Source organism: Lissotriton vulgaris, chromosome 3_1 (assembly GCF_964263255.1).
Source record: "Lissotriton vulgaris chromosome 3_1, aLisVul1.2, whole genome shotgun sequence".
NCBI classification, from domain to species: Eukaryota; Metazoa; Chordata; class Amphibia; order Caudata; family Salamandridae; genus Lissotriton; species Lissotriton vulgaris.
Genome location: NC_141689.1, coordinates 492256603 through 492283907, shown reverse-complemented (window position 1 = coordinate 492283907; position 27305 = coordinate 492256603). Strand labels below are relative to the sequence as shown.

Sequence of the window (27305 nt, the reverse complement as noted above, 5' to 3'; positions counted from 1 at the left end):
CCTCAGAGGACTCTGACTTATACCCCCAACTGGAAGTGAAAAGCGGTTTAATGTAAGAGAAAAGGAGTTTATCAAATCCGTTTCTCAGAGTCTGACGCTTTCTTGTGTTGTGTAGACTGTCTCTCCCTCTTTGTGTGTAGTCTAATAAAGGATTATTATGAGGGTGTTGGGATTAAACAGAGCTTTATTCTCTCAAGAGCCCTGACCGCTGGAATGCTCTTATAAAAACACCCCCGGGGCCGGTGATGGTAGGGCCGTGTACACAGTGCGCCAAATGCAAACCTGCCTACTTGGAGGGGTGTGCGGAGCAGCGCCACTTCCAGCGCGCAACCGCATCAGTTTAAAACAAGCGGTGCCACGAGCGATTTATAGTATGAATCCTTCATTAAACCGGCTGCACGAGAGAGTTCTTCTGAAATAATTAGGCGAAAATGCCATTTATATACCTGCACAACTCTTTGCAGTAAGCACCTCACCTTAAAACGGCAGCATGAAAAAGCGCTTGTTTCTGATAAGGAAGGCGGCATTCCACCTTAAACATGTATTTAGAAAACAAAGTATAAATCTTTTTGGGAGCTGTGCAACCCTTTCAAGTATATACATTTCTTTAAACGGGTTACTTTGTAGCATACCTTGTCTTTTTATAAAGTGACAAGAGATTTGGCGTACTGTAATTAACGCGAGTTATTATCGTCACTTACTCACAAACAGTCTTATGGCCAGGGACTGCCGGAGGACCCCCACCCTTCCGTTAACCTACATTATTAAAAGGACATGAGAGGGATTTCTTTGGAAGGCGGGGAGGGGGGGGAGTCTTTCGACCCCCCGGCCGTATTTATTAAAACATACAAAATAAATCAAAAATTGAAATAAACAATATTTACACAATTACGCAGAAAACGTTACAATTGATATATACAGATATCAGATGGCTAACCATAACATACTTTTAGTACAAGGTATTTTCTATCCGAGACTAACATATCAATCACATACAATATTTATTTTCTGCGTACCTATTTGGGCCTAGGGCAAGGTCAATAACTGTTGTCAGATCCTTATTACTTAGCCACGCCCTCCTGAAGGAGAGCGCATGCGCAGAGGGCCTGTTTACCGTGGGGGTACACCCCCTCCCCGGTTACCCCTGTACGGCCTATTAACTACTCCCTTCCGTTGAAGTGCGCATGCGCAGAGGGCCCGCTTACCGTGAGGGTACTTTGGCCCCCCGATTACCCCTGTACTCTCTATTAACTCCATTAAAGGGGGCCCTTGCATCTCTGCGCCGTTTACTGGCGTCATTGTGCACGTGCGGGGTGGCCAACCAACCTAGAGAAAGCGTGACTCTCCCCTCCCCCGCACCCAAGTAACCAACAGGCTGTAACTGCTCCTGGAGTTCTAGGAGAGACCACTTATCGAGAATGGAGCAGCTCCTAAGGACCTTAAATTAACTGCTCACCAATCATGACCTTACCGCCTGACCAAGGAATAGCAATAAATACGATGATTGATGACCTGAAAACGGGAGAAAGTTCTAAGGAACAAAACATATTAGTCAGACACTCTTGTCATCCATAAAAATTTGTAACAAAATTGTGAAAACCTTCATAACACACAATAACAATCATGTGCTTCAGGGGATGGTGGATGGGGAAAATAATTACAGCCTCCTAGAGGCTAGAAGGGCAGGACGTGGCGCGCAGGAGTCAAAGAGGCCGACTCTCGCGCTCCACAGCCTTTTAACCCTTCATCGGCCAGGCCGGATCTAACCGGCCTGGCCTTTGTTCCCTTCGTGACCCGGAAGTGACTCAATCACTTCCGGGTCACCAGGGTACCCGGGGTGGGTGGGGGCCGGTGCGCCCCGCCATAACTGTGGTGGGGCCGATGTCGGCTCCACCTTTCCTATTGTGACCTAAGGACAAGTGGGTCCTTTCGGGGTTGGAACATGTGGCAGCAGCTAAAGCCACTGAATCATTTTACCTGCTACAACCTCTACGTGCTTGGAATCCTAAAAAACATAAAGGTAATAATAGTCTTTCAGAACTAGCAAATTCTTTTCTAAAAGCGGTTGGAAAGTTACATTTTTGCGTGCCAAAGGTAGACGCTTTACTTGAAAAAACGCAGGATGCTGGAAAAATATAGCAGGCCTGGATTAGGACACCGGAGCAAATTATTTTCAGGTGAACAGCGATTCCAAGTGCCCTGTATGTATGATATAGGGCACTTTATGAATCCCTTACATTCATTGACCTTTGAAAATGTGAGAAACTCATGTTTACATTTTCCAGGCTAGGTGACGACGTGTGGATAAACAGGACTTCATGAGCGAATAAAAGATCACAACCCTGAAAAATACCAAACTTGAATTTAGCCTTTTAGAACCTGTTTATTGAACTCTCCTCTCGTAAAACCTCTTGCAGATGCACGTTAGGTACATACATAAACCAACAAGCTCGTTTAATAAATCCCTAATTAAGCCACTGTCCTGCTCGAAATGTGGGACTCCGTGGTTCCATGTGTTGCGATCAGGGACGCCACATCAAAGGTGATACGAACTCTGGAGCGATCATAAACTGCTCTGTGCATCAGCTATAAAAACCGGGGCACAACCCCCACGCTCCTTCCCGGCGCCATCTGTGCAATCAATAAATTATTAAACAGGTTGGTGGCGCAAACTAGTCCACTAGTCACTGACTCCACAGGGCTTCATAGTATAAGCCGCTTTATTGCCAGTTCTAGGAAACACAACCTATGCCAGGGAGGAAATAGTCAGTCAACCCACTTTGAAGAGTTCTATTAGCAATATAAACCTCACCACCACTGGGGAAGTTATACAAGCCTCTTGTTCAACGAGCTCTAAATGTGGGAATAGGGACTCCTGGGGCCTATTTGTGGGGAAAGACAAATTTAAACACGCCAAAGGTAGGATACGATTCTATGTTGTGTACACTGCAAAGCGGTTTACAATATTTTAATTTGCTGCAAGGCAATTAAGTACCGCCGTGTGATAAATTCACACCTCCTGAAAAAATCCAAACACTTCCATGTTTCGATTATACAAGCTAATCAACTTGCTATGTATAACTCCTCTCCAATCATTTGCCCACCCCCCAAAATAGTTGGAGTGCGTTTTTTCACATGTTATTGCTAAGATCTCCCTGGATACAAAAATGCAAGTCACAAACGTTTTTTTTGGTTTAAATTTGTTTTATTGATTTACAGTGCATGAAACACAATACAATATGACAAACTTGGTCCCTGATGGCTGCCCCATGAACCCGCGCCGTACCACCCTCCAACCTCAATTAGGGAACTGCGTATACCACATGGCAGTCCAATGTGTCCATGAGAGCGAGTAGTGGTTGTCCCCCTACTAATAATGCATAATTCAATAACAAACATCCACCTCCACCCCAACCCTGCCCAGCCCTTCGGTGTGTCGCATCTTCCTTCATGATTTAGCGCAAAGAGCGTGCTTATGTGAGTACTAACTTGAGGAGCCGGACCCCCTGGCAAACTCATCTGCAAGTCACAGCACCCTGAGGTATTTCGGACAGGTAAGTTCATTGAATTCCCCAGCTAGTAGAGTAATGAAAGGTTGCCATATGGTGGTGAAGGAGTCTGCCGTCTGAGTAAGAGTCACCTGGATCCGCTCTATACCCATTATATACCAGAGCCTATGGAGCCAGCCCGTGTGAGTGGGTTTCCTCGTAGTACCCCACTCTGAGAGGATATGATGTGCCGCCGCCCCTACTGCCAACCCTATCTGTCTCCCCCTGATCGATTTATGTTATGTTATGTTATGTTAATTTCGATTTATATAGCGCCAAATCACCGACAGGTCTCTTAGCGCTTGCTTTGGGAACCCGTCCTGGCTTTCCCTGCGAGATAACCCCTACTGGGCATCCCCAAGGTGAAGACCAGGCATCCCATCGCGGTGGGGCCGTAGTGGAGATTAAGCAAGCTATTGCCCAGAGTTGCAGAGTGTGAACCCATGATTCGAGTAGGCACCGAGGCGAGAATTATCGAGTCCGTGGACATTTTGAGCTCAAGACCCTGCCGCGCCGGTAATTGAACCCTGGTCCCGGGTCTGACCTCTGCATCAGGGTCTGCCTCCTCTAACCAGTGAGCCATACTTCTCCACTTCTAAGTGGAAACGTTAAGGCATTTGGGAGGCCTAGTAATGTGTAGGCTGGAAAACGGGGAATCTCTGTCTCGAAGTGTGTGTCAATGTTGTGGAGAACGTCTTTCCAGTAGTCCGTTACCTCTTTGCACTACCACAACAAATGTGTCAGTGTCCCAACCTTAGCACACCCCCTCCAGCATGCGCAACTACGGCTTGGATTACTTTGATGTAGCCTTGCCGGAGTTAGGTGCCAGTAATATGCGATCTTAACTACCGATTCCTTACTTGCCACGTTCCTGGTGGTGTGGTGGGCCCTATGGTAAATGTCATGCCACTCCTTATCTGTAAAAGTTCTTCCGAGCTCCGATTCCCAGCACCTCTGACTAGCAGAGCACGAGTTAGACTAGGGCGGACTTAGCATTTTATAAAGGTCTGTGATAGCTTGTCTGTCGGACTTTTTCGTAATGAGCCATTTCTCGTATGCTGTTAGGCGCTGACTCGCCATTGGTAACATGTCTCCTTGTTTGAGCCAGTGGCGAATCTGGAAGTATTGAAAACGCTGTGGCGCTATCAGAGTGTACATCTCCTTCAGGGTGTCGAACTGGATAAAGCCATCCACGTCAAACAGATGACCAGCCGACCTGCATTCCGAGGGTCGCCACTGGCGAAACGCCCTGGGGTCCATCCCGGGAGGAAAGGTCAGATTATCACAAACGTTTTTAAAGTAACTGCGACTATATAGGCTGTTCACATTCGTACGAAAAGTCGGATGGGATAGGCTTGGGATGCAGTCTCTGACTTCTTGACACATGTTACACCACCATTTATTCTTCGCTATTTTGCATTTATATTTAAAACAAGGTTATATCTTGCTATCATTTCTTCTTGCATTACTTTGTGTCTAATTACAGGCACTGCGTGAGCGGTACAAACTAATGTGTGTTTAGCACCAAATCACCCACTCTGCCCCATTTGCAGCAAAACAAATACAGATAGAAGAAATAATGGCAACTTTTTTTAATTGCTTATTGTTATGAAGCTGCAAAACAACACAGACTGTCTACAATAATAACGAAAAAAAGGCACGATACCTCCTCACCATAACAATGAGATTTCTAGTATTAAACAACACCACAGTGCAGATTTGCGACCCCTGAGCTGACTCGGGAGCCAAGCCCTTTAAAAGCAAAAGCCCCATTGAAGACCTCTCCTCCTCCCTGGTTTGTTTGCGGTTTCCCTTGCAGGATGAAAAAGAAAACCCATGAGTTGCCATTATGAGAATGCAGAGCAGATAATAGGATTGGTCTCATAATAGGGCTGAAGTTGGCTGCAACAAAAGGGTAGGCTTGTGGGGCCCCATTGACATGCAGGGATCCTCAAAGGCGCGCGCATGGGAGCCCGCTGCTATTGGCTTTGGATGACCCGACTCTGCCTTCGAAGCGCCCTGGGGGGACAACCAGCAGATCACCTATGCATACATTTCAAAGGGCTTCTATCAACGGACAGCAGTCCTTTGTGGGCCCCACCAGAAATGCTAATGCGGATTAGGGTGTGCCCCGCAGTTTTTGGCTGTAATGGGGCTGCTCTGAATGTAAGAAAAAAAACACCTTCTCTTGGCAGGCATGGGGGGCTTTGCGTAGGTCTTAGTAGTGGTTTCATAGTCCAATGAAAAGGCAGCGAGAGGCGCCGTAAAGTGCGATTGTGTGTCTGACGAAAAGGGCCGTCTGGCGCTAGTTTCGTAAATGTATACGCTACGCAACTGCCCCAAAAAAAGAGGTTGTCATTTGTATGATGATAAATGATAATATTTGAGTGAACCTTTAGGTTTTTAAAAATGTTTTTACTGAAGATGAAAACAAGCGCTCGCCAGGCAGCCGGGGTATATTTTTGCATCGCCCTTTCACTTTAAAGTAAAAGCGTGATGCAAAAATACACACGCGGCGGAGCTTTTCTTTATGGGGCCATGTGTTTGAAACACATGGCCCCATAAAGATAAGAAACCTTTTGCGACGCATGGTAAGCAGGCGAGGCCGTCCAAGTGGGACGGCCGAAAAGTATACGTCATAAAGAGCTCTTTTCTAATGGCTGGCCACCGTTTAGCATAAACAGTGACGCCGGCCAAGGAAAAAGAGGGGCAGAGCTTAAAGCCCTTTACTGAAACTCCTCTAAATCATTAAATCTCGCCGAGCAAGCTGCGTATGTGCGCAGCCAATCTAGCCGAGACCTAAACATGATGGCTAGTGGTAGAAGCAGGAAAAGGGGAATGGAACGAGTGAGATAACACAGCCATAGGACTCTACCACTTATGCTTCAGCACTCAGCTGGTCAATGGGGTCTGCACAGTGAAATATCTTCAGTCTTCTGCCAGCGTTTCACCCCCATGCCTGCAGTTTCAATGGCGGGCTCCTGGTTCATAAGGATGTCTTGCATAAAAGTCTTGCAATAAGCATGAAGAATGGAAGCAGATTCCCACTATCACTGCTCCAAGCCAACCCCCTTCAATCTACAAAATATTACAACCTTCCTCTTAGAAGTCTTGCAAGTAAGAGTCTATGTACTTCAGATTCATTTTCTGAATTCTCTTCACTAGCATGGGATGTGAAGCAAGATGTCTTTGCAGAGCAAGCTGCTTTTAATAGAGATACTTGAACAACTGGGCACACTTTCATAAACAGTGGCAACTTCAACCTAATAGCAACTGTATTCACATCCTGGTCTATCACAAATCATGGATTTAATGCACAGGTTTTTTTTAAATGCAGATATTTATGCAAGTGACCTCGCTTTCTTACCCACAACACTCAGGGCAGGGCTTCTTTTATGATCAGCATAAAGTGTATCATCCTTATGTGCTTTAGCTTTTTCTACAGTTACACAACAGGAACTAAGACAGAGGCTGGGTGATCGAAAGCAAATATATAAGGATGCGAATAGGTCCCGCAGAGCAGTAAGTGCCATATACCACCTCCCTTCTTGATATGAGCTTCTCATTGGCCGCCACGCCCTACAGAGACAAACTACCTTTACAATATCCTCATGTGGGTGAATGAGGTGGTGTGCAACCTGAAACATAAAGCAATACAAAAAAGCCAGTGGTCATGTATATCTTGTTTGTAATCCTGTTGTAGAAAACTGTTTTTTGTGCATTCCGTACTAGACATGTTTCACATTTTCCTTTGATATCACCCAAGCACCTTTCTTTGTCTTGTAACCTGCCCATTAAAACTGCATATATTTTTTGGTGACAATAATATATGTTTCGATGACAAAGATGCAAAGAAGATTATCAAGATTTTTAAAATATTTTTCTCCAAAGCAAGATGCTCAATTATTTGTTTGATTCACGTGAATTCTGACACACCGCTCATGTAATGAGGTCCTTGAGCAATTCAAAATATAGGTAGGTTATTTTTGTCAGGATATTACGGTCAAATAGCTGGTGACCTAACTTTTTTTACTGATACCATAGGTTAGGTCCCACTTGGCAGTGCTAAACATTTTACAAAATACGTGAACATGTCTGAAGAGTTATGAAATACTATTAAATTCAGTGGTAGGATTTTGCTCCTGCCCGGGAGACAAGTTGTATACTTACAGCAGATTAAGACACAGTCATGTATTGTCTGTTTTGAGGCATGTGCGTGTTAAAATGTATCTATACATTGACATATGACATGCTTAAGTGGCTGGCTCAGTAGTACAGGTGCATAGAATAAAAAATGAAAAATGTAACAAAGAAATTCTAGAACAAAAAAAATATTATACTATATAATACATTTTTGTTATTAATTATAGGACAGTAATCTATAAATATAGGTACACATTAAAAATACAGTAAACCATAAATAATCATGGTCATTAAAGTAAAAAAACAAATTTTTCCTTCTTAATGCTTTTTTAAAATTACTTTGTTGAAAGTTGTACAACATACAAAGTAAACAGTACGGTTTCCATGATAACAGAGTACACGCTTCACTGACATATATTCCACTGTAAAGGCTGCGCTTAGCCGCGTGGTTCGGATTCATATGGAGCTACAAGTTTAACAGCATTTTAATCTATTCAGGTGGCTTTAATCATAACCATTTCCTTCCACCTCCCTCCAGGCATGACATTACCAGTTTCAACAGTCTCATGACTCTCGTTTAGCTTGGAGAGCTAGGTATTTACTAAAGGGGCTCCAGATATCCTTGGGGCGTGATTTAGCGGGTCTTAATTTCCAGAATGCTTTTGGTTTCTCCTGGAAAACCATTTGTTTGTGCATGGGCTGGTGCTTCCTCCCCAGGACATTACCACTCCCCTATTGGCCAAAAGCAGCATCATTGCCGCAAACCGTCCCTCCTTCTTGCTTGGTTTCAGTCAGGAGGTCTTGTAGAGTGTGACCGATCGTGCCCTATGAAGTTTGTTGAGGCTTTATCATACTGTCTGTTTCCTGCCTGCCTACCTTTTTTTAGGAATCTGCATGAATCTTACATGATCTACACAGAAGGATCAGTCTGGGAGGACAAAATCTTTCAATGTCTTAGCACCTTCAGAGTTCTGCCTGCTATTTTGTTGGATACCTTGGCAGGATTTTCAATCACATTTGGAACTGAGGAGATGTGCTAGCCAGCAATCTTTCACAATCTGCTATCTGACAGACAATATTGGGATTGAATTCACAAATAAATAATTAAACACACAAGGAAGGGCCTAAGGAGGTTTTAAGACCTGCAGGGGATGACTCCTCTCTATCACAATTGAAAAACACCAGTAAGACCCCTGGATCGGATATGAGAAAGAGTGCTGGAGTATCCCTTTTACAGGATGGTTCCCCTCACCCACCCGTAGGTGGCATGCTTCATCATAGGGTAATCTCCTCACATGACGAACCTGGTGGTAATGTAGGTACAACCCCCTCGCTGAGAGGGAGGAGCTCAGGGATGTTTTTCTGTGTCAGAAAGAGGTATCCTAAAACCTATAGGAGAGCAAGTTGTGGTGAAGGGAATAAATGAAAATTGTGTGTGAGCTAAAACTAATGCTGCAGAACGCCGAGTGGGGACTCGCACTGTTCTACGACTTAGCTCTTTGTTTTAATCCTAACCTTTGAACGCACCATTAAAGTTTGTCTTGGTGCTCCGCAGCGTTAGTTTTAACTCACACACACTTTTCATTTATTCCCTTCAATAGACCTTGCTGTCTTATAGGTTTTAGGATACCTCTTTTCTGGCACAGAAAAACATCCCTGAGCTCCTCCCTCTCAAAGAGGGGGTTGTAGCCCGCATTACCACCAGGTTTGTAATGCTAGGTTGCCCTATAATGAAGCATGTCACCTTTAGGAAGTTAGAGGAACAGAATCTTTACCAGAGAAACTGTAACACTTCACATGCAAGCTATTAACTTATGTAGGCCTTTCCCTTGTAGTTTTTTCTTCTCAGTTGGCTTATTTTTGGGGAATTAGAAATCTGTTGTGCGTCCTTTCCTCTTCCCCATTTCTCAATCTGTCTTCCTTCCTTGTTCCTGGAAACTTAGATAATTGAAGCTGCCTGGACTGCTCTAGTATATAATCTTTTAGCATTCCACATCGTCCATCTTATATTCTACTTCTTGCATATCAGGTTCCATACCAAGCCCTTCTTCTTGAACCACCTCTCTTTCAAGCACGTTTAGATTGCGGGTGGGTTTTTTGGGAGCTACTTACAGAATCTCACTTATTCTTTTCGTCCAAAGAGTTTTTCTGCTGAGGACACGCGTTTCTCAACCACGCCATCCAGAGTAGAAAAAGTAATTGTTATTTTTCGGGTAATTTTTTGATAGAAATGGTGTCTGCCTCAGCCAAACTGAGTGGTCTGGCAACACACTGCTTCCTGGAGGCTTGTGCCTCACTGGAAAAACAAGCATTTGCAATGCAATAGGTCTCACATTTGCAAAAGTTTGAGCTATTGGCATTGTATATGACAATGCCTTTTATTTATGTGTTTTGAAAACCTGAAAGCAGTGCGTAAACACACAATTAGACACATAAATAAAAGGTATTGTCTTTTACAATGCCAATAGCTTAGCCTCTCGCAAATGCGAGACCTATTGCATTGCAAATGCTTGTTGTTACTGGGGCCAGTTTTGCACCTCTCCAAAATAGAGCTTGCGTCTGCACCCTACAGCCATTTTGCCCTTGTCATTCTTGATGTTATCTAGAAATTAATGGGCTTCTTCCATCCGAGAAAACACATAAGTTGTGTTCCCCCTGTACCACTCTTGGACAAGCCATAGATAAAGAGAGAACCAAATAGCGTAGTTCAGAGTTCCTTTCGAGTTTACAGAGGTTTCTTCCTCCCAGCATATGTCCTTTTACAAACGTCTGGGAAAAAGAGTATGCACAGAATTTGAATCTGTTGCTCATGTTTTAGGGTTGCGATGCTTTTCATCAATAACTCATGCAAATGAGCACTGCCTAAGGTGACTATAACTGTGTCACCGATTGGTGATTCTCAGGCACCAGGGGATGTGGGGAGTATTGGATATTTCTTCAAAAGCACTATACACTAGTCACAGTTTTAAATAAAAATGGGCTGTATAAATATAATTGAATAATGTTTCAAAATGAAATATGAGATCCCTATGCTTAACATGACCAAATGAGCTGCACATTAGAGAAGTATCAAGACCTGTGTTGTCATGGAAAATTATTTAATATATGTATGGTAGATAAGATTTGTATGTAGTATGCATGTTTGTGGATGAGAGAAAATGTGATTTTATCAGAATTTACATTTTGTTTCCCTTGAAGACTGTGTTAAAGACATTTATGATCTACTGACGGGTCATATAATAGCAGTATCAGCCCTCGCAGCGTCTGCAGCTTCTCTTCCAGGGGATACTCATCAATAGTCATAAGCAGTGAATTATCCCCGCCCATGTGCGGGACCCCGGAGCCCATACCAATATATATACATATACATATACTAATAAATGTAACTATGCAGCCCTATAAAGTCTAGACTAAAAAAGGGACAAACAGCCAGAAAATCACTCAGCTATATTTGTATAGTAAGAGAAAACACTTAAGAAAACTTGTAATAGAGACCATACACCCAAATGGCTTCATACAAGAATTTCTTTATTTTCCAGAATAAGGAAAAACACAAGTATTTGAAGGCAGTTTGGCCCATAGGCTGCACAGGAATTACTGTCCTGAGACAGAAAACATAACTGGCACCTCGCCTTTAAGGCTTACAAGAATCTAGCAGCCTTATTCATGAAGGCTAAATCGGCTCGCAAAGGGCCGGATTCTGAGAATCCGGCCCTTTGCGAGTGCGATTTTTGCATTTGGGATTCAGCATCCCAAATGCAAAAATCGCTAATTGCGATGTCGCAAATGTGCGAGGAATTACATTTAAGGAATCTCTATTAGAGATTCCTTAAATGCAATTCAACATCCAATTTAAATTTGCGAATTCGCAATTTCTTGCCGCAATTTACCGCGAGGTCAGACCTCGCGGTAAATTGCGAAAACTCAGAAAAATGCATTTAAATGCATTTTTCTGAGTTGCATGTTACACACACACATGTCCTTTGGACATGTGTGTGTGCAACACCTGTGTGAAATTTCATTTGAGGGGTTCTACAGGGTGTCCTGTGGACACCCCTGGCACCCTTCAAATCGCAATCTTATTTGCGATTAGCTAATTGCTAATCGCAAATAAGGAATACTCCCCATTCATTCCTATGGGCCTTTTGGCCCATAGGAATGAATGGCGAGTTATTCCTTATTTGCGATTAGCAATTTGCTAATCGCAAATAAGGAATCAGTAGGAATCGCATTTTATTATGCGATTCCTACATGATTACCGTTTTGCGAGTCCTTAATAGCGAATCGCTATGATTCGCTATTAGGGGCTCGCAAAACGGCCCCTTCATGAATAAGGCTGTAGGTACTTTGCTTTTAAGAACTCCAGAGAGCCCTATGCTCCCAGCATGCACCACAGGGGACAGTTAGGTCAGTTCTTTTTTCCAGCTCCTTCTGTGAGGATCCTGGAGCTTGAGCTCGACAGTTTTTTGGCTTTTTAGTCCGAAAATTTAATTTTTCTTGCTGTTTAGCATTAGGCTTGTGCTGGGAGAAGTTTTTCCTTCTTTTTCTGACAGAAACCTGTCATCTTTTTCTGTCAAAATGCCAGCTCTTTTTAGAAAATGTCCATCTTGTGGAAAAAAGATGGATGTGTCAGATCCACACTATGTGTGTATCGCCTGTCTGCCTTCTTCTTATATGGTAGATCACTGCAGAAGATTTTCTTCAAGAACACTTTGCGACAGAGAGAGGATTCGGCTTCAGGCGGTGATGGAGAGAGGAAAATCTCACCCAGAAAGTGACCTTGGGGATCAAGTGCCCTCCTCTCATTGGAAACATCGAAGCCGTCTACAATCTGCATCTACAGCGTCGAGAAAAAGACTGGTTCCAGACTGTTCGCCGCCTGTGTCACAATCACCGTTGAAGAAAAGGCCTGACAAGTCTCCGACGTCGAGGCGGCGTGAGTCTCCGTCGTCGAGAAGGGCCTTGACGTCAAAGCGTCCTGCTTTGGAACCGAGGTATGGCCAAGATGTGGGGCTATCTCCGTCGAAACATGTATCGTCGTCTAGACCCCCATCAACGTCGAGACACTCTCCGTCGCCTAACCGCAGGTTGACGTTGAGAAGCTTGCCGACGTCGAAGAGACCTGAAGACCGGTAGACGTCGAGAGTACACCATTCGACGTTGAGATCACCACCACAACGTCAACTTCCTTCGACGTCGAAGTCACCACGACGTCTACATCATTCAAGATCGAAGTCACCTCGACGTTATGCCAGGTCGATGTGGAGATCCCCTCTGAGGACGTCGAAGCCTGTACAGCCCTTGACGCCAACAGGACTTCATCATAGATCGACATCGAGGGACAAGCAGTTGTCGCGTCGAGGCCATCGACGTTGAGAGCTAAAGAACTTGCTGGGGCATCGGAGGAGGTTGCTGGCGCATCTCACTCTCCTTCAAGATCTTCTTCACCTGGTCTGCATATTGTACAGGTATCACCGGGGAAATCTCCAGAAGTTGGTGAACCACCTAGGAGGAAGAGAGCTAGGTCTATCAGCAGTCCTGGTTTGGACTTCTCTCGTACTTACTCTCCTTCCCGCCTGTCGAGGTCTCCAATTCCACCACCTCGACGATCTCCACACAGATCCAGGTCGCCCACTGTAGTATCTTCAAAAAGAAGAACTCCGACAAGATCACCCTCTCCGAGATCTCGTGATAGGCATTCAAGGCACAGATCTAGATCTTCACTCTTCAACGAGGAGAAGTCCATGAAGACCTTGCACTTAGTCTACCACTTCTACCAAGTCTTCTTTGAGAGACTATTCTCCTACTTGTACCTCAACACCTCCGTCATGAGTTTCACCTGTGGACGATCTCTCTACCTTCAATGAGGTGTTATGTAGAGGAGCTACTAAATTAAATATTCCAATGTCGGTGCCTACTGTGTCTACCTCAGTAATATTTGTAACACTACATCAGCGTTCCTCAGCCAGACCATTGCTTCCACTGGTCCCTGGCATTCTTGACCTTTCCACTCAAACTTTTCTGACTCCTGCAACAGTGAGTTCTGTGCCTTCACGAATAGCGAAGAAGTATAAGGCCCCTGACCAGGATCCATTATTTCTCCGCTCAGATCCACCTCCGGATTCTATCATAGTGGCGGCGGCTCAGAAGACTCAGTCATCGATGTCTTCATCCTCAGCTCCTCCAGATAGAAACAGCAAAATGATGGATTCAACGGGCAGAAAAATGTGTAACACATCAACCTCTTTCATGAACGTTTCTAGTGCCTCTGCGCTATTAGGAAGGTATGACAGATCCTTATGGGATTCTCTGGATCGTTTTGTACAAAAGCTTCCTAAAGAAGACCAGCAAGATTTCAGAGAAATCTTGCAAGAGGGAGGTCTTGTCGCTAACTAGCTTATTAGCGCCTCAGCCAATGTGGCTGATTTAGCTGCTCACGGATATGCCCATGGGATCTGTTTGAGGTGTTCTGCTTGCCTTCGTTTGACTGGCCTTAAACCGGAAGTGCAGCGGAACATTGCTAACTTACCGTTTAATGGATCTTCTCTCTTCGGTCCACATGCTGACGAAGAGATGACAAAGATGAAAGCGGATTTCGACACAGTCAAAGCGGTAGGTCTTGAGAGAAAGAAAGACTTTCCTAAGCGTTTTTGCTCCAATGACAAACGCCAGTTTCATCAAAAAGGTCGATCGAGCCAGTGGTCATCGCAAGGTCAGCAGCAACAGCAAAGGTCTCATTTTCAGCAAAGAAGACCAGGGAGAGGAAGAGTTAACAACAGCAAACAACAGGCCTCTAACACAAAACAGCCAGCAAGACAATGAGGAATTACTTCCTCTAAACGTGTTGTCCACTCCGGTAGGAGGAAGTATTGCTGGTTTTCTGGAGGAGTGGCACAATGTAACAAGCGACAGATGGGTGCTAAATATTGTTGAAAATGGATATCTACTATGCTTCAATCCCTCCAAGGAAACTCAGTTCGTGTCACCCCATCCTTCAAAAGGAGGTATGCAGTCTTCTGTCAAAAGAAGCCATTGAATGTGTCCCGGGTCATCAAAAAGGACAGGGGATATACTCTCATTATTTCCTGGTCGAGAAAAAGGGTACTTCTGTGGAGTACAGACCTATTCTGGATCTTCGCATCTTAAACAGATGCATACGAAAAGAAACATTTCGGATGCTGGCTCTACACCAGATCTTCCCCCCTTTACATCAGGGAGACTGGATGTGCTCCATAGATTTGCAAGACGCTTATTTCCACATTCCAGTGTCCAGGAAGCATCGAAAATTTCTTTGTTTCCAAATAGCTCAACGCCATTATCAGTTTTGAGTCCTGCCTTTCGGACTCAAATCAGCCGCGAGAACGTTCTCAAAGTGCATGGCTGTGGTGGCGGCTTTTCTGCGCAAACGAGGAATTTTCATTTACCCATATATCCACGACTGGCTCTTGAAGAATTCCACTCCATCTCTTCTTCAGTCGAACCTTTCTTACAGTCTTCACATTCTGAGGTCTACAAGTCAATTTCAAGAAATGGATTCTCAACCTCACTCAGAACATTCACTACCTAGGATCGTCTCTGGACACCGTGGAAGGAAGCATGTGTCCTTCGGAGGAGAGGCTCATATCTATCAGGAAGAAGTCGCAGGAGCTTCTTCAGACTCTCTTCCCTACGGTCAGGCAAGTGTCATCTCTCCTGGGGTCCATGGCCTCCTGCATCTTCATTGTTCCCAATGCTCGATTGCACATGCGTCCTCTTCAGCAGGCTCTGGAGGACCAGTGGGCACAGGCTTCAGGAAAGTGGGAGGACCGGATAGCTCTTCTCCAGTCGGCCAAGGACTCCAAAAAGTGGTGGATAAAGAGATCAAATCTACTGCAGGGTGTTCCCTTTCACCAAGAGACTCCAACGCAAACTATTGTGACAGACGCCTCATTGCAGGGCTGGGGTGCCCATATGGATCACCTCCAAGTACAAGGTCGGTGGTCGGACACAGAGAAGGGCTATCGTATCAATTTCCTGGAACTGAGGGCAGTCCAGCTAGCTCTCAAATCCTTCTTCCCGTCTCTGAGACCCAACTCCCTCTTAGTTCAGACAGACAACACCACAACAATGTTTTACCTGAACAAGCAGGGAGGCACCAGGTCCAGAATTCTGTCCCAGGAGGCGCAAGAAATTTGGAAGTGGTTACTGGCAAGACATCTGACCATCGAAGAAGTCCACGTGCCGGAGGTCCTGAATGTTCAGGCAGACTTCCTCAGCAGGGAGTTCGTAGACGCTCACGACTGGGTGCTCAACGACGAGGTTGTTCAAGGCATTTTTCGACGTTGGGGTTTTCCGGACGTAGACTTATTCGCAGACGCAGCAAATGCCAAATGCCCCGTCTACGCATCCAGGTTTCCCCAACCAGGTTCAAGCGGGAATGCTCTGTTGATAAACTGGACCCAGAACTTGCTCTATGCCTTTCCCCCTCTGCCTCTCATTCCAGTGGTGATAACCAAATTTTAGAAGACCTCATCCAGGATGATACTGATAGCTCTGGAGTGGCCGTGCCAGTGGTGGTATCCAGACCTTCTGCAGCTCTCAGAAGTTCCACCCCAGAGGAGTGTGTTCCATCCCAGCCTTCCTTCGCTGCGGCTGACAGCATGGCTCCTGAAGTCTTGCAGTATGGACACTTAGACTTACCAGAGGACTGTATGAACATCCTCAAGGAAGCTAAAAGACCTTCCACTAGAGCTTCCTATGCTTTCAAATGGAAGCAATTCTACATCTGGTGTTTGAACAACGGACATGACCCAGTAACGGGGCAGGAACAGGTCATTCTGCCATATTTGTTGTATCTGGCTAAATCGGGGCTGCAATTTTCCTCCATCAAGGTTCACTTAGCAGCCATTAGAGCGTACAGAAAGTCTCCTACACAGGGTTCTTTCTTTAAGATGCCAGTGGTGAAGGATTTTTTGGAAGGGTTTAAAAAGGTGTATCCACCAGTTTGAGCGCCTTCTCCTCCGTGGGAGCTCAATGTGGTACTAACTAAGCTGATGGGAACACCTTTTGAACCAATACACAAGTCTTCTTTGCAGCACTTATCTTGGAAAGAGCCTTTTTGGTCGCAATTACTTCTGTTTGTAGAGTAAGTGAATTGCAAGCTCTGTGCTGTAAGGAACCCTACACAGTTGTTCACAGAAATAGGGTGGTTCTTAGGATTCATCCTACTTTTCTGCCAAAGGTGGTGTCAGAGTTCCATATCAATCAGGGGATTACTTTGCCCACTTTCTTTCCCAATCCTTCTCCGCCTCCCGAAAGGGCCTTACATTCTTTAGACCATAGGAGAGTGTTGAAGTTTTATTTAGATAAAACTAAAGATATTAGAAAATCGGACCAGTTATTTGTCAATTATGGTCCCATTAATACTGGATTAGCAGCCTTTAAGAGGTCCATCGCAAGGTGGATAGTTTCCTGTATTTCCTTGGCCTATCAGTTAGCTAATAAAGTTCTTCAAGGTAGGCCTAAAGCACATTCAACCAGAGGAAAAGCCTCGACCACGGCTCTCCTCAGAAATGTTCCCATAGCAAATATTTGCTAAGCAACCACGTGGCGGTCTGTTCATACCTTTTCTTGCCATTACTGCTTAGATTCAGATACTGAAGCAGATGCTCGAGTAGGTCAAGCATCTCTGAGGAATCTGTTTGGTTGATAGTTGGTACCTAGTATGGCTGCTTTTTTCACTAGTGCTACATTGCTAGTCCGCGAAGGGTGGGGTATGGGCTTGCTATTCTATTCACTGCTTATGACTATTGATGAGTATCCCCTGGAAGAGAAGGATAAGTTACTTACCTGTAATCCTAGTTCTCTTCCAGGGGTATACTCATCAAAAGTCATAAGCACCCGCCCTCCTCCCCCGGTCTAGCAATGTTTAGTACGGTTTTGAAGTGTTTTTTTTTTACACCTTTACATAAAGAACTGACCTAACTGTCTCCTGTGGTGCATGCTGGGAGCATAGGTCTCTCTGGAGTTCTTAAAGGCAAAGTACCTAGATTCTTGTAAGCCTTAAAGGCGAGGTGCGAGTTATCTTTTCTGTCTCAGGACAGTAATTCCTATGCAGCCTATGGGCCAAACTGATTTCAAATACTTGTGTTTTTCCTTGTTCTGGAAAATAAAGAAATTCTTGTATGAAGCCATTTGGGTGTATGGTCTCTATTACACGTTTTCTTAAGTGTTTTCTGTTACTATACAAGTATTGCTGAGTAATTTTCTGGCTGTTTGTCCCTTTTTTAGTCTAGACTTTATGGGGCTGCATAGTTACATTTATTGGTATATGTATATGTATATATATTGGTATGGGCTCTGGGGTCCCGCACATGGGCGGGGATAATTCACTGTTTATGACTTAGATGAGTATACCCCTGGAAGAGAACTAGGATTACAGGTAAGTAACTTATCCTTCCAGTTCCTCGGGGTGGTATCTAGGGCCTCTGTCCTTTTTCCTGCCCCTTCATACCCCCCCTTTAATTTAGTAGGATGTGCACTTACCCTCCTTCTCGCCTGCTCCTTTAGGTTGAAAGAAGTATTGTGCAATTCCATTTTTTATGCTTTTCTGCCATCTCGAAGCACATTTCCCGCAGTCCCTTTCTTTTGACACAGCCAGAGCCTCTACTGTGGCTGCTATAATGTGTGACACCTCCCTGAGAGACTTCAGCACCACTTACTTGTCCCTGAAGCAAGTGTGTACCACGAGTTGGCGCCCTTCCTAGCTACACCAGCGTCCTCACAGAAAACGTAAGATGGGCCCCAATCTCTGCTGTGTCACTGCTACACACCTGCATGGCCTGCCTCTGTCAGCAGCGTGTCCGGCACCACCCTCGTCACTCGCCACCCACAGGGATATGTCCCTACTGCTACAGGCGTGCAGTTCTCCCCTGCTCTTCGCCTGACCAGCACAGCCTGCAGCAACCCTAGTTCTAACACTTGGTCCCAGCCCCGGTCACCAATGGCAGCGTGTGCAGAGTACAGAGAAGGGCGGACATGTTTTCTGCCCACTGCCCGGCGACAACAGAACTATTTGAGGAGCCCTGGAGCTTGGAGCAATACAATATAGTGGTGCCAGTGCTGCGGTACAGACAGTATCTGAGCTTTCCTTCATATAACATGATGTTTTTTATTTTATTTCTTTATAATGCAAGCTTAGGCAGGGCAGAAGGTGGAAGTTCCTCACAGTGTTTGTTGGCAGGCATTAACTTGTTAAGTAGCGCACGTCACGTCACCAGTAAACCCAGATTCCAGTTGAGTTTGTCAGTTTCAGTCTGACGATAAAAAGCGATACTTTTTTCTTGGACAGTAAAACACAGTATTTCAGGAAGCAGGAAAGTGACTTCTGCCACAGATCTGCATTTGGCTGTCAGCAGCAGACTTTGTGGCAATAACAGGAAACTTTATTTTTTACTAAGAACAGGAACAACCTTGCTGTGTCTTTTGCTGCACAGCAATGTTGTGGTAATTTGCTACTGAAAGACTCTTGCTGTACTCTTTGTAAAAGTGGAAGTCATGTGAGTGACGCACGTTTTTCCCGGCAGGTGACGCATATTAGAGTGCATATTGGGCTACGCCTCATGTTTTGTTTCCATGTTTTAACACCTAAAAACGCGCTGGGGCAACTTTTGAAGGTTCATGTCATTTTACTACATTAGAATGTGAATTTGTTTATTTATGTTTCGGTTGGGCGTCTGTGCAAAGTTATATTGCCAACAAAGAAGGTTTTTAGGATACAATTTGCCCTCGAGCTGAACTACCAGGGACATAGTGTTCAGACCGGGTTGAGCTCACGAGCACAGACCAGTGTGGCATGCAGGTTTAATAGGGATAGGCTTCAGGCCTGCCTCCTGCTGTAACCTGGGTAGGGGCAGGCCGGTAAGAACCTCTGCGGAGCCTGACTCAACAAGGTGACACAAGTTTTCTTCTGTGATTGCCAGGTGCTACAAGTATTAATAAACATGATGGATGGAGTTAGACTTGGGCATCCGATCAAATGTCATAAAACATGTCCATTTTAGTCATGAAAATAACTATTAACGTAAGATCCTATTACCCAATAACTACAAATGTAGCCTCATCTGATCACCCCTTCAACTTCTCCCTAGTAATCTTGGGCTCTTCCTTAATAAATCAGCATTAGTAAACAACGTTCCCTAGCTTGCAAACCCCTCCAGGGAGATCCACTTGACTTCTGTCGCGCATTACACAACGCGACAACAAGCGCAATATCGCATTAAAAACAAAAGCGACAACGCGTTGGGTCTCTAGAAACAGTCCAATCCACGACATGGAATGGGCGTGGCCCGTGGCTTTTTCAAAGAGTTTTCTTAATGGGAGGTGGAAGTAGGATAAACATGACCCCATATCGCTTGTGTGCTGTATGGCTCATCACAGAGTTTTAACAAGCCGTAGGAAAAGTGAAACCACGCCATGCCTGTACGCGGGGACAGATGTGCACGCGTACGGAGTGCATATCTCCTGTCCCCCTTCAGAGGAGATGCCAGAGAGGAGATGCCAGAGAGAAGACGCCATGCGCGCGCACATGGCCTGTCTTTGCGCGCACATGGTTTGTCTCCCTCCGCTAAGGAAAGCCACAACAATAGACTCACCAAGGAGAAGCAGCGCATGCGCTGTGTTCGCTAGACGAGACCTAAAAAGGAAACTATTAAACTGATGGGTGCCGTTCCAAAAAGGGCTCAGTGTGGTATTTGGTGCCAGACAGACACAACACAATAGCAGCAGGGGTTTGAAACCAAAACTATATTGCAGGGAACTCAGGCTTGTTTGAGGAGCCTGCTGGTGTTAGGCCCCGACTCTCCCTAAATTGGGTGGCCAGCAGTGTGCCTGTTCAAGAGGTGCTCACGCCTCATAACCTGCTAGTATTTGTACTGTGTAGATGAATTGAAGATGTTCTTGTGGAATCATTGAAGCAATGCATTCACTTCAAGAAACTTGCAGTTTTGTGGGTGCATGGTTGTGTTTTTGTTTAACAATTGTGTCTGTTTTTTTTGTTAGACTCAGTAGTGCTTAGTGTGTCTTTGATGCAATACTGTATTACAGCTCCTTCCACGCCTGTGATTAAGGCTGAAGAGTGTACAGTGTGCTGGGATACTGCCACCATCCGATGGACCACAACCTATCCTGATGCAAAGGAGACTTTCACACTGGAGTGCTGCAAACAACACTCACCAGAAGGAGAAGGTCTGAGGTAAAACGTCACCTTCAGAATTCTTCCTAAAATGTGGCTGATGTCTGGGTGGTGAACCTTGCTCTGTGCAAAAATGGTGGGGCCTTGCTAAGTATTGGTTAAAAAGAATCAGTGGGCCTGAATTTGTTAGTGTTCTAATGCATTGAGTGTGTTCCTGGTTTCTCTGGGCTGCAGGAGATGTAGGGCTGAACAGTGAGGCAGCGCTAGTTCTGTTGGGTGTCTGTACAGCATTTACTTGTTTGTAGCTCGAATTATATGGAGTAAAGGACTCTAACCATGCCTTCTTGGGTCCAGACACCCATTAAATTATTCAAGAAGAGTCTCTGTCTCTCTCTGTCGCACATGCACCCACACCTCGTCTTCCCAATTGCAATGTGCAGAAGTACATAACAGCCATGAGATGCTTCTAGGTACCCTACACAGAAAACCCGAGACTGTTACAGGCACCGAGCCAGACCTGTACCTATAGAGGAGAAAACAAACCATCTCTGACACTCCCCTAGCATTTCTACTGCCTAAAACGAATCACGAACCAGAAAACACATCCCTATACATACCTGCATCTTTCTTCTCTAGTAACCTGATACGTGACGTTACAATACTCAGTTTTGCTGAACTGTCACGAATTGGGATTGGTAAAGCACGTTTCAGCGTGTGAATTCTGTCACATGAGATGCAACTCTGAAATAACACTAGATCTATTGCCCACATATGTGAAAAATATCCCATATAACAGAATGGCATGTCCCTCTTACCAGGATGAGATATCGTCACATCATTAATGAAACATATGTCCCTAAACCACACAATAAGATCAATGCAGTGTGAAACTGCTTTCACTGGTGCATACATTTCCATTCATAAACCGCCCTAAGAGCATTGTATGCATGTGTTTAGGAAACTATCACAATAATTGTCCTTTATTAGCCATAGCAGACCCCACATATGAGCAAATGAAATGTTTTTGGTTATACAGGAAATTCATCTATATGAATATGACATTGGACCACAAGAGCCACGAAAATACCATCATATAGGAGCTATTGCAGCAATAGCTTTTACCACATATAGCCTGAAATTTCCCCATATGAGCCCTGAAATCGACATATACACTCCATTAATTAACCATACATGAGCCTTGAAATTGCCTAATTATTGCCACGTGATCACGGCAGTAAGCAGCATTAGAGTTCCTCATGAGTCATAAAATTGTAGATTGAATTGAAATGCTATTGTAATAGAACAGTGGTAATGGGTGGTAATAGGGAGATGCTGCAGGCGAAACGATTGATTTGGTGGACGACAGTGACGCTTGCCGAGTGACAGAGGGCCATGCCATGAGAACTTGCATAGATCAATACATTAATCAGGTGTAGGGAAAATAGAAAAACTACAGCAAAGACACAGAGGAACTAAAGTGTGAGTAGGTTTAAAGACAAAATCTTGAGAACATAGAATTTGAAAGAATGATATAAGGGGGAGCCAACCAAGGGCGTGGCCTGCAATTGAGACACGTTGAGCAGAGGAAAGTCAGAAGAGAAGGAAGATGGCCATGATGGATGGTTATGTGTAGTTGATCCGACTAGTGACCCATGTGAAACAATATGCAAGACAAGATAAAATCATGAGTTCAATGATGTGGAGCAGTAAAGAATATGATTCCACTCTTGGAAAGATTGAGGGGGTGCTACTACACGAGTTCCACATCCCATAACAGTGGAACGTTGTGATATGTCACATATTAAAACTAAAGTATTACAAATACAATACAAGTCTCACTCTTCCTTACCCTCCTAATGAGTATGTTACCAAATATGAGTTGAAATGTTGAAGTCATAAAGTGTATTAAACAGTTTGTATATGAGTGACTTACCCATATTAGAGATCTGGAACAATTTGGTCCTTTCATAATGTCTTGTTTTCTCCCATATGTGCCCTTGTGAGCAGCATCTACAAAGGATGATTTGCTTTACTTGTGTTTTTATTCACTCTTACATAATCCTGTCTTACACATATTTCTGTCTACAGCAGGTTTTTGTGACAGTTCCTCTTTAAAAGGCCACACTCTTCATGGGTCCACTGGACCTGGACAAGTACTGCCTAATCCGACTTTAGATTTGATGTCCACAATTTGGAATACATTGGTTGTATTACACACTAGGGAATCATGGATGTTATTCATTATATTTTCCAGCCTGGATTTGTTCTGGATATTCTATTTTGTCCTCCAACAGACCGGACCTGATTACTTATGGGGCCAAATTAGGCCCAGCAGTTAAAATATTGATGGGTCTTTGCTTTTCCTTTAACGGAGTAGATCATTACGTTCCCAGGACCATGCCGCAGTTTGTGTTGGTGTGGGAAGGGAATTTCTCTTGCAGTGGTCTACAGGTGTTTACCTCTGCCCTAAGTGCCTGTCTGCATGTGAACTTGGTATTCTGACGTTTTTTGGGGTATGGCATCATGCAAATCAAACCGGGAGCAGACGCCTAGCCTGTCACTGACTGACTGCGTAAGGTCTAGGACTTGTCCTGAAAAGATGCATCAATTGTGCCATCATAGTTGACAGTGGACTACATTCCCTGTTCTATGTGTAAATATAAAGTGGTGGTGTCAGCATACCGTGCTTTGAGAATATTTCATGTAACACCTTTTCATTGCTTTCATGGAAAGAATGTGGCTTACTGTTTCTCTGTAGTTTTGCTGTTATGTGAAACCCAGAACCTTGCAATGGCATCCTGTGCTCTTGTTGAGGAAGTATGCATGCACAGTGAGCCTGTATAATGGGTCCTATGGATAGGCCTATATTTGACTCTGAGTACTGAAGCCAGTGGGGCCATTTTGGATGCCCCGTGTTGTAGCATAGATAGAACAAGGAACAGAGGTTCCTAGTTAAAGGAATTTGCAGAACTTTTGTGCAGTCAAATGACAGTTTTAATCAATTAAACAATTAAAGCCACAAACATTGCACATTGAGTGCCAGTGCAGAACAAAGTGCTTGGTGCTCCTTCATAAGTGACACATGCATGTGATAAACCTGATCTTCTTGTAAGCTAAAATAACAAGAACAAGACGGCCCATCGTAACAAATCATATATTTAAAAGTGAGCCTGTGGTATAATTAGTTGGCGGTATTTCAATCCTCAACAAATACCAGAATCATCATCAGCACTCTTACATCTATCATGAGCCCGAGACCATATTATCAGACATTGAAAATAGAAAGCAAAGTGAGTACAACAATATAAATAACATGCAGTCCAGGTTCAAAAAAGGGGGAAGTTGGTGAGCTCCAACGAAATGCCTAAATAAATCTCCCCATCTGCGGAGAAAGAATTTTTCTGAATAGCCTATGAATGGTAGTGATAGCAAAAAAGGAATTGTAGGGGCCAGGATACTACCGGAAATCAGGAATTATATGCCCAACAGTGTTACCGCGAGTTTCAAAAGCTAGAAACCAGGAGCCGGTTGCTTGGGACTGTTGTGAGTGCCTGTGTGTGGAATCAACATGACTCAGACAGAGGCTAGGGCGGACTGAATCAGCCAACAGGAGCAGTTAAGACCCGTTAGCCAAAGCAGAAGCAATATGTGATGACTACAACAATAAAATGGCGGCGGCAATGTTGCAAGTGTGATAGAGGAAAGAAAATAGAGAAAAGACTACAACCCATTCTGGAGGATGGCAGCCAGGTTGGGAGGAATTGGGAAACCAGGAATGGCCTATTTAGTGGCCATATTGGAGGTATACGTGGAATGTTAAGGAATGAAGAAAGACATAAATACACAAATAGGGGGGGCCAGAGTAGAAGAGAAGAAAATAGGAACAGCACAAGGGTGCAATGAAGAATTTAAGACCTAAATTAGTTATTTGCATACCCTGTAAAATGTAAAAAGCTATGCACATAAGTACAATTCTCCAACCACAAGAAATATATCCAGACGACAGCTCCAGTCATAGTAAAGAAACTGCAGAGTATGTTATGCCGCAAACCTTCTGTGAGCCTGAGTCTCTAGATCAATGATGTCCAGTCGTCATGCTGGCGAGTCCAGAATTCAGTGTGTCCAGTTTGAGTATCCATTTCAGTTCCTCTTGATTCTAGAGATGTTCATGATTTCCTCTGCTTTCTGGTATCAATATTGTGTGAATCACCAACCATTTCTGATCATTTTCAGAGTGACCCAAATCAATAAAGTTAGCAACCAATGGAGCTGTGATGATCTTGCATCTGATCCTATTCCAAAGTTGAAAAAGTCTGATGTTCACTTTTTACGTAGTCTGGCCAATATAAAGTAGGGAGCATGGGCAGAGTATGGCATATATAACATTAACGGTATTGCATTTGGAGAATGTCTGCAAGTGTACTATAATGTTGTTGTCTTAATAGAGAATTGACAAACATTGCAACCACTACATTTATAAAGGCCAATGACAGGGGAAATGCCCAGTGATCAGTAAGGGTCATCATGGATTTCATAGTGGGAATGGCAGCGCAAATCACAGATCATCTGGTTCGCGCTGCCATACCCTCAATGCAGGTTAGAGGCTGCTTTAGATTCATCCACCACTGAAACAAGAATTTGGGTATCATCGGCCTGTGACATAAGTGATACCCCAGACCTTTTCTTCTTTGCAAAAAAAGTAACAGTAACACAAACAGATATTTCACAGCGAGGCTGTCAGGCCCTAAAACATGGTGTCCCGTCAAAGATACGTGGCCAAAGGTATACTTATAACAGCTATAGTCTATCTTGTTATCTGACCTTGAGCAAATATGTCGGATTAGTACTTCCCTGGGGACATCAGTCACTTTGACTAAGGCAAGAATATGGTATCATTTTCATTTCACCTTGAGTACAGCTTTACATGAAAGTTTGTAATCTTTCTATGTCTTTAAACTTGAGTCTATTAATTTAATCTTTCAAGTGAAAAATACTCTTATGATTATGTTTAGCCTTTAAGGCATTTAGACAATTACGTGTGGGCTGAATCCCTTGGTTCATATACCTTCCATCACTTAGAAAGTCATTCCAATTCGTTCATTAGCAGGCTGTTCAACTTACCCCTAATTTTTGTCACTGCCCAGGTCAATATCAGATCCTGGATGTTTATGTCTCTTCTCAGCCACCCCAGCTCAGACTACAGCTTGTTTTGTTGCAGATCCCAATTTCTTTTATGTGCAAGAACAAGAGCCAATAATCTTATTATTTATTTATTATTTATTTAGAAGTTTTCTATAGCGCTAACAAGACCCGAAGGTAGCAGAGCGCTTTACAGTAAAGGCATGAGAAGGTGGACAAAAAGACAAGTAACAAATAAAGGTGATCATCAAATGACAGTTCGTACAGTAGGACTTCTTGGCAATAGGATACAGAGTTCTCACATAGTTCTGGGGATGGATGTTGATCCTAGTTACCCAGGACCTAGGGAACGGATGAGGAACAAGGATTTGAGTTGGCTCTTGAATTCCGCATAGGACGGTATGGTTCTGATATGCGGGGGGATAGAGTTCCATATTTTGGGGGCATTTCCTGAGAAGGAGCAGTCCGCAGTTTTCTTCTTTCTGGTTTTTGGTAGGATGAGCAGCAGGGAGTTAGAGCTTCTCAAGATTCTACTTTGGCCAGCTTTTGTGAGTTTGTTTGCCAGGTATTCTGGTTTTCCGGTGTGGAGGGCCTTGTGGGTTAGACAGGCCGTTCTGAAGGTGCTACGCATATCCACCGGGAGCCATTCAAGTTCTTTGAGTGCAGGGGAGATGTGGTCGGATTTTTTGCATCCTGTGATCATTCTTGCTGCCGCATGCAATGTTGTTTTTAATGGGGCCAGGTGTGATTTGGGGATGCCTGTTAGGATTGAGTTCCCATAGTCCAGTCTAGATAAAACTAGTGATTGCGTGGCTAGTTTGAGGTCCTTGTTGGGAATGAAAGGTTTGATTTTGTTCAGCAGTCTGAGGTTAAAGAATGCGCTTTTTGCCGAGTTCTTAATGTGGTTTGTCAAGGTTAGTTTGGGGTCTAAGGTGAAGCCCAGAGATTTTACGGAATCAGCTAGCGTGAGAGAACCTTTAAGAGCATCGATCGACTTCAGCCACTCGATGATTTGAGGGTTGTCTTCTTTGTTTGAGATGAGAAGAGTTTCGGTCTTGTCGGGATTGAGTTTCAGGTGATTCTTTGTCAGCCAATCTTGAACATCATTTAAGACGGCATTTACTCGGTGGATGTCGTTAATAGAAGAGGTTTCCAGGTAGATCTGTGTGTCATCCGCGTAGAGGTGGAAGTGGATATTGGCATTCCTGAGTAGTTTGGCGAGCGGTTCCATATAGATGTTGAAGAGCTGAGGAGAAAGTACTGATCCTTGGGGGACACCCCTGTTGACTTGCTGGGATTCGGAG

The 27305-nt window shown here is 44.2% G+C and overlaps 1 protein-coding gene across 1 annotated transcript in view; it reads left to right on the top strand.

Moving 5' to 3' along the window:
• Positions 1 to 27305, top strand: part of CMYA5 (cardiomyopathy associated 5) — a 386731-nt gene that overhangs the window by 249467 nt on the left and 109959 nt on the right. Inside the window, exon 9 of the mRNA XM_086960732.1 lies at positions 20775 to 20922. Coding sequence (XP_086816858.1) covers positions 20775 to 20922 — 148 coding nt within the window. The remainder of the gene's footprint in view (positions 1 to 20774; positions 20923 to 27305) is intronic.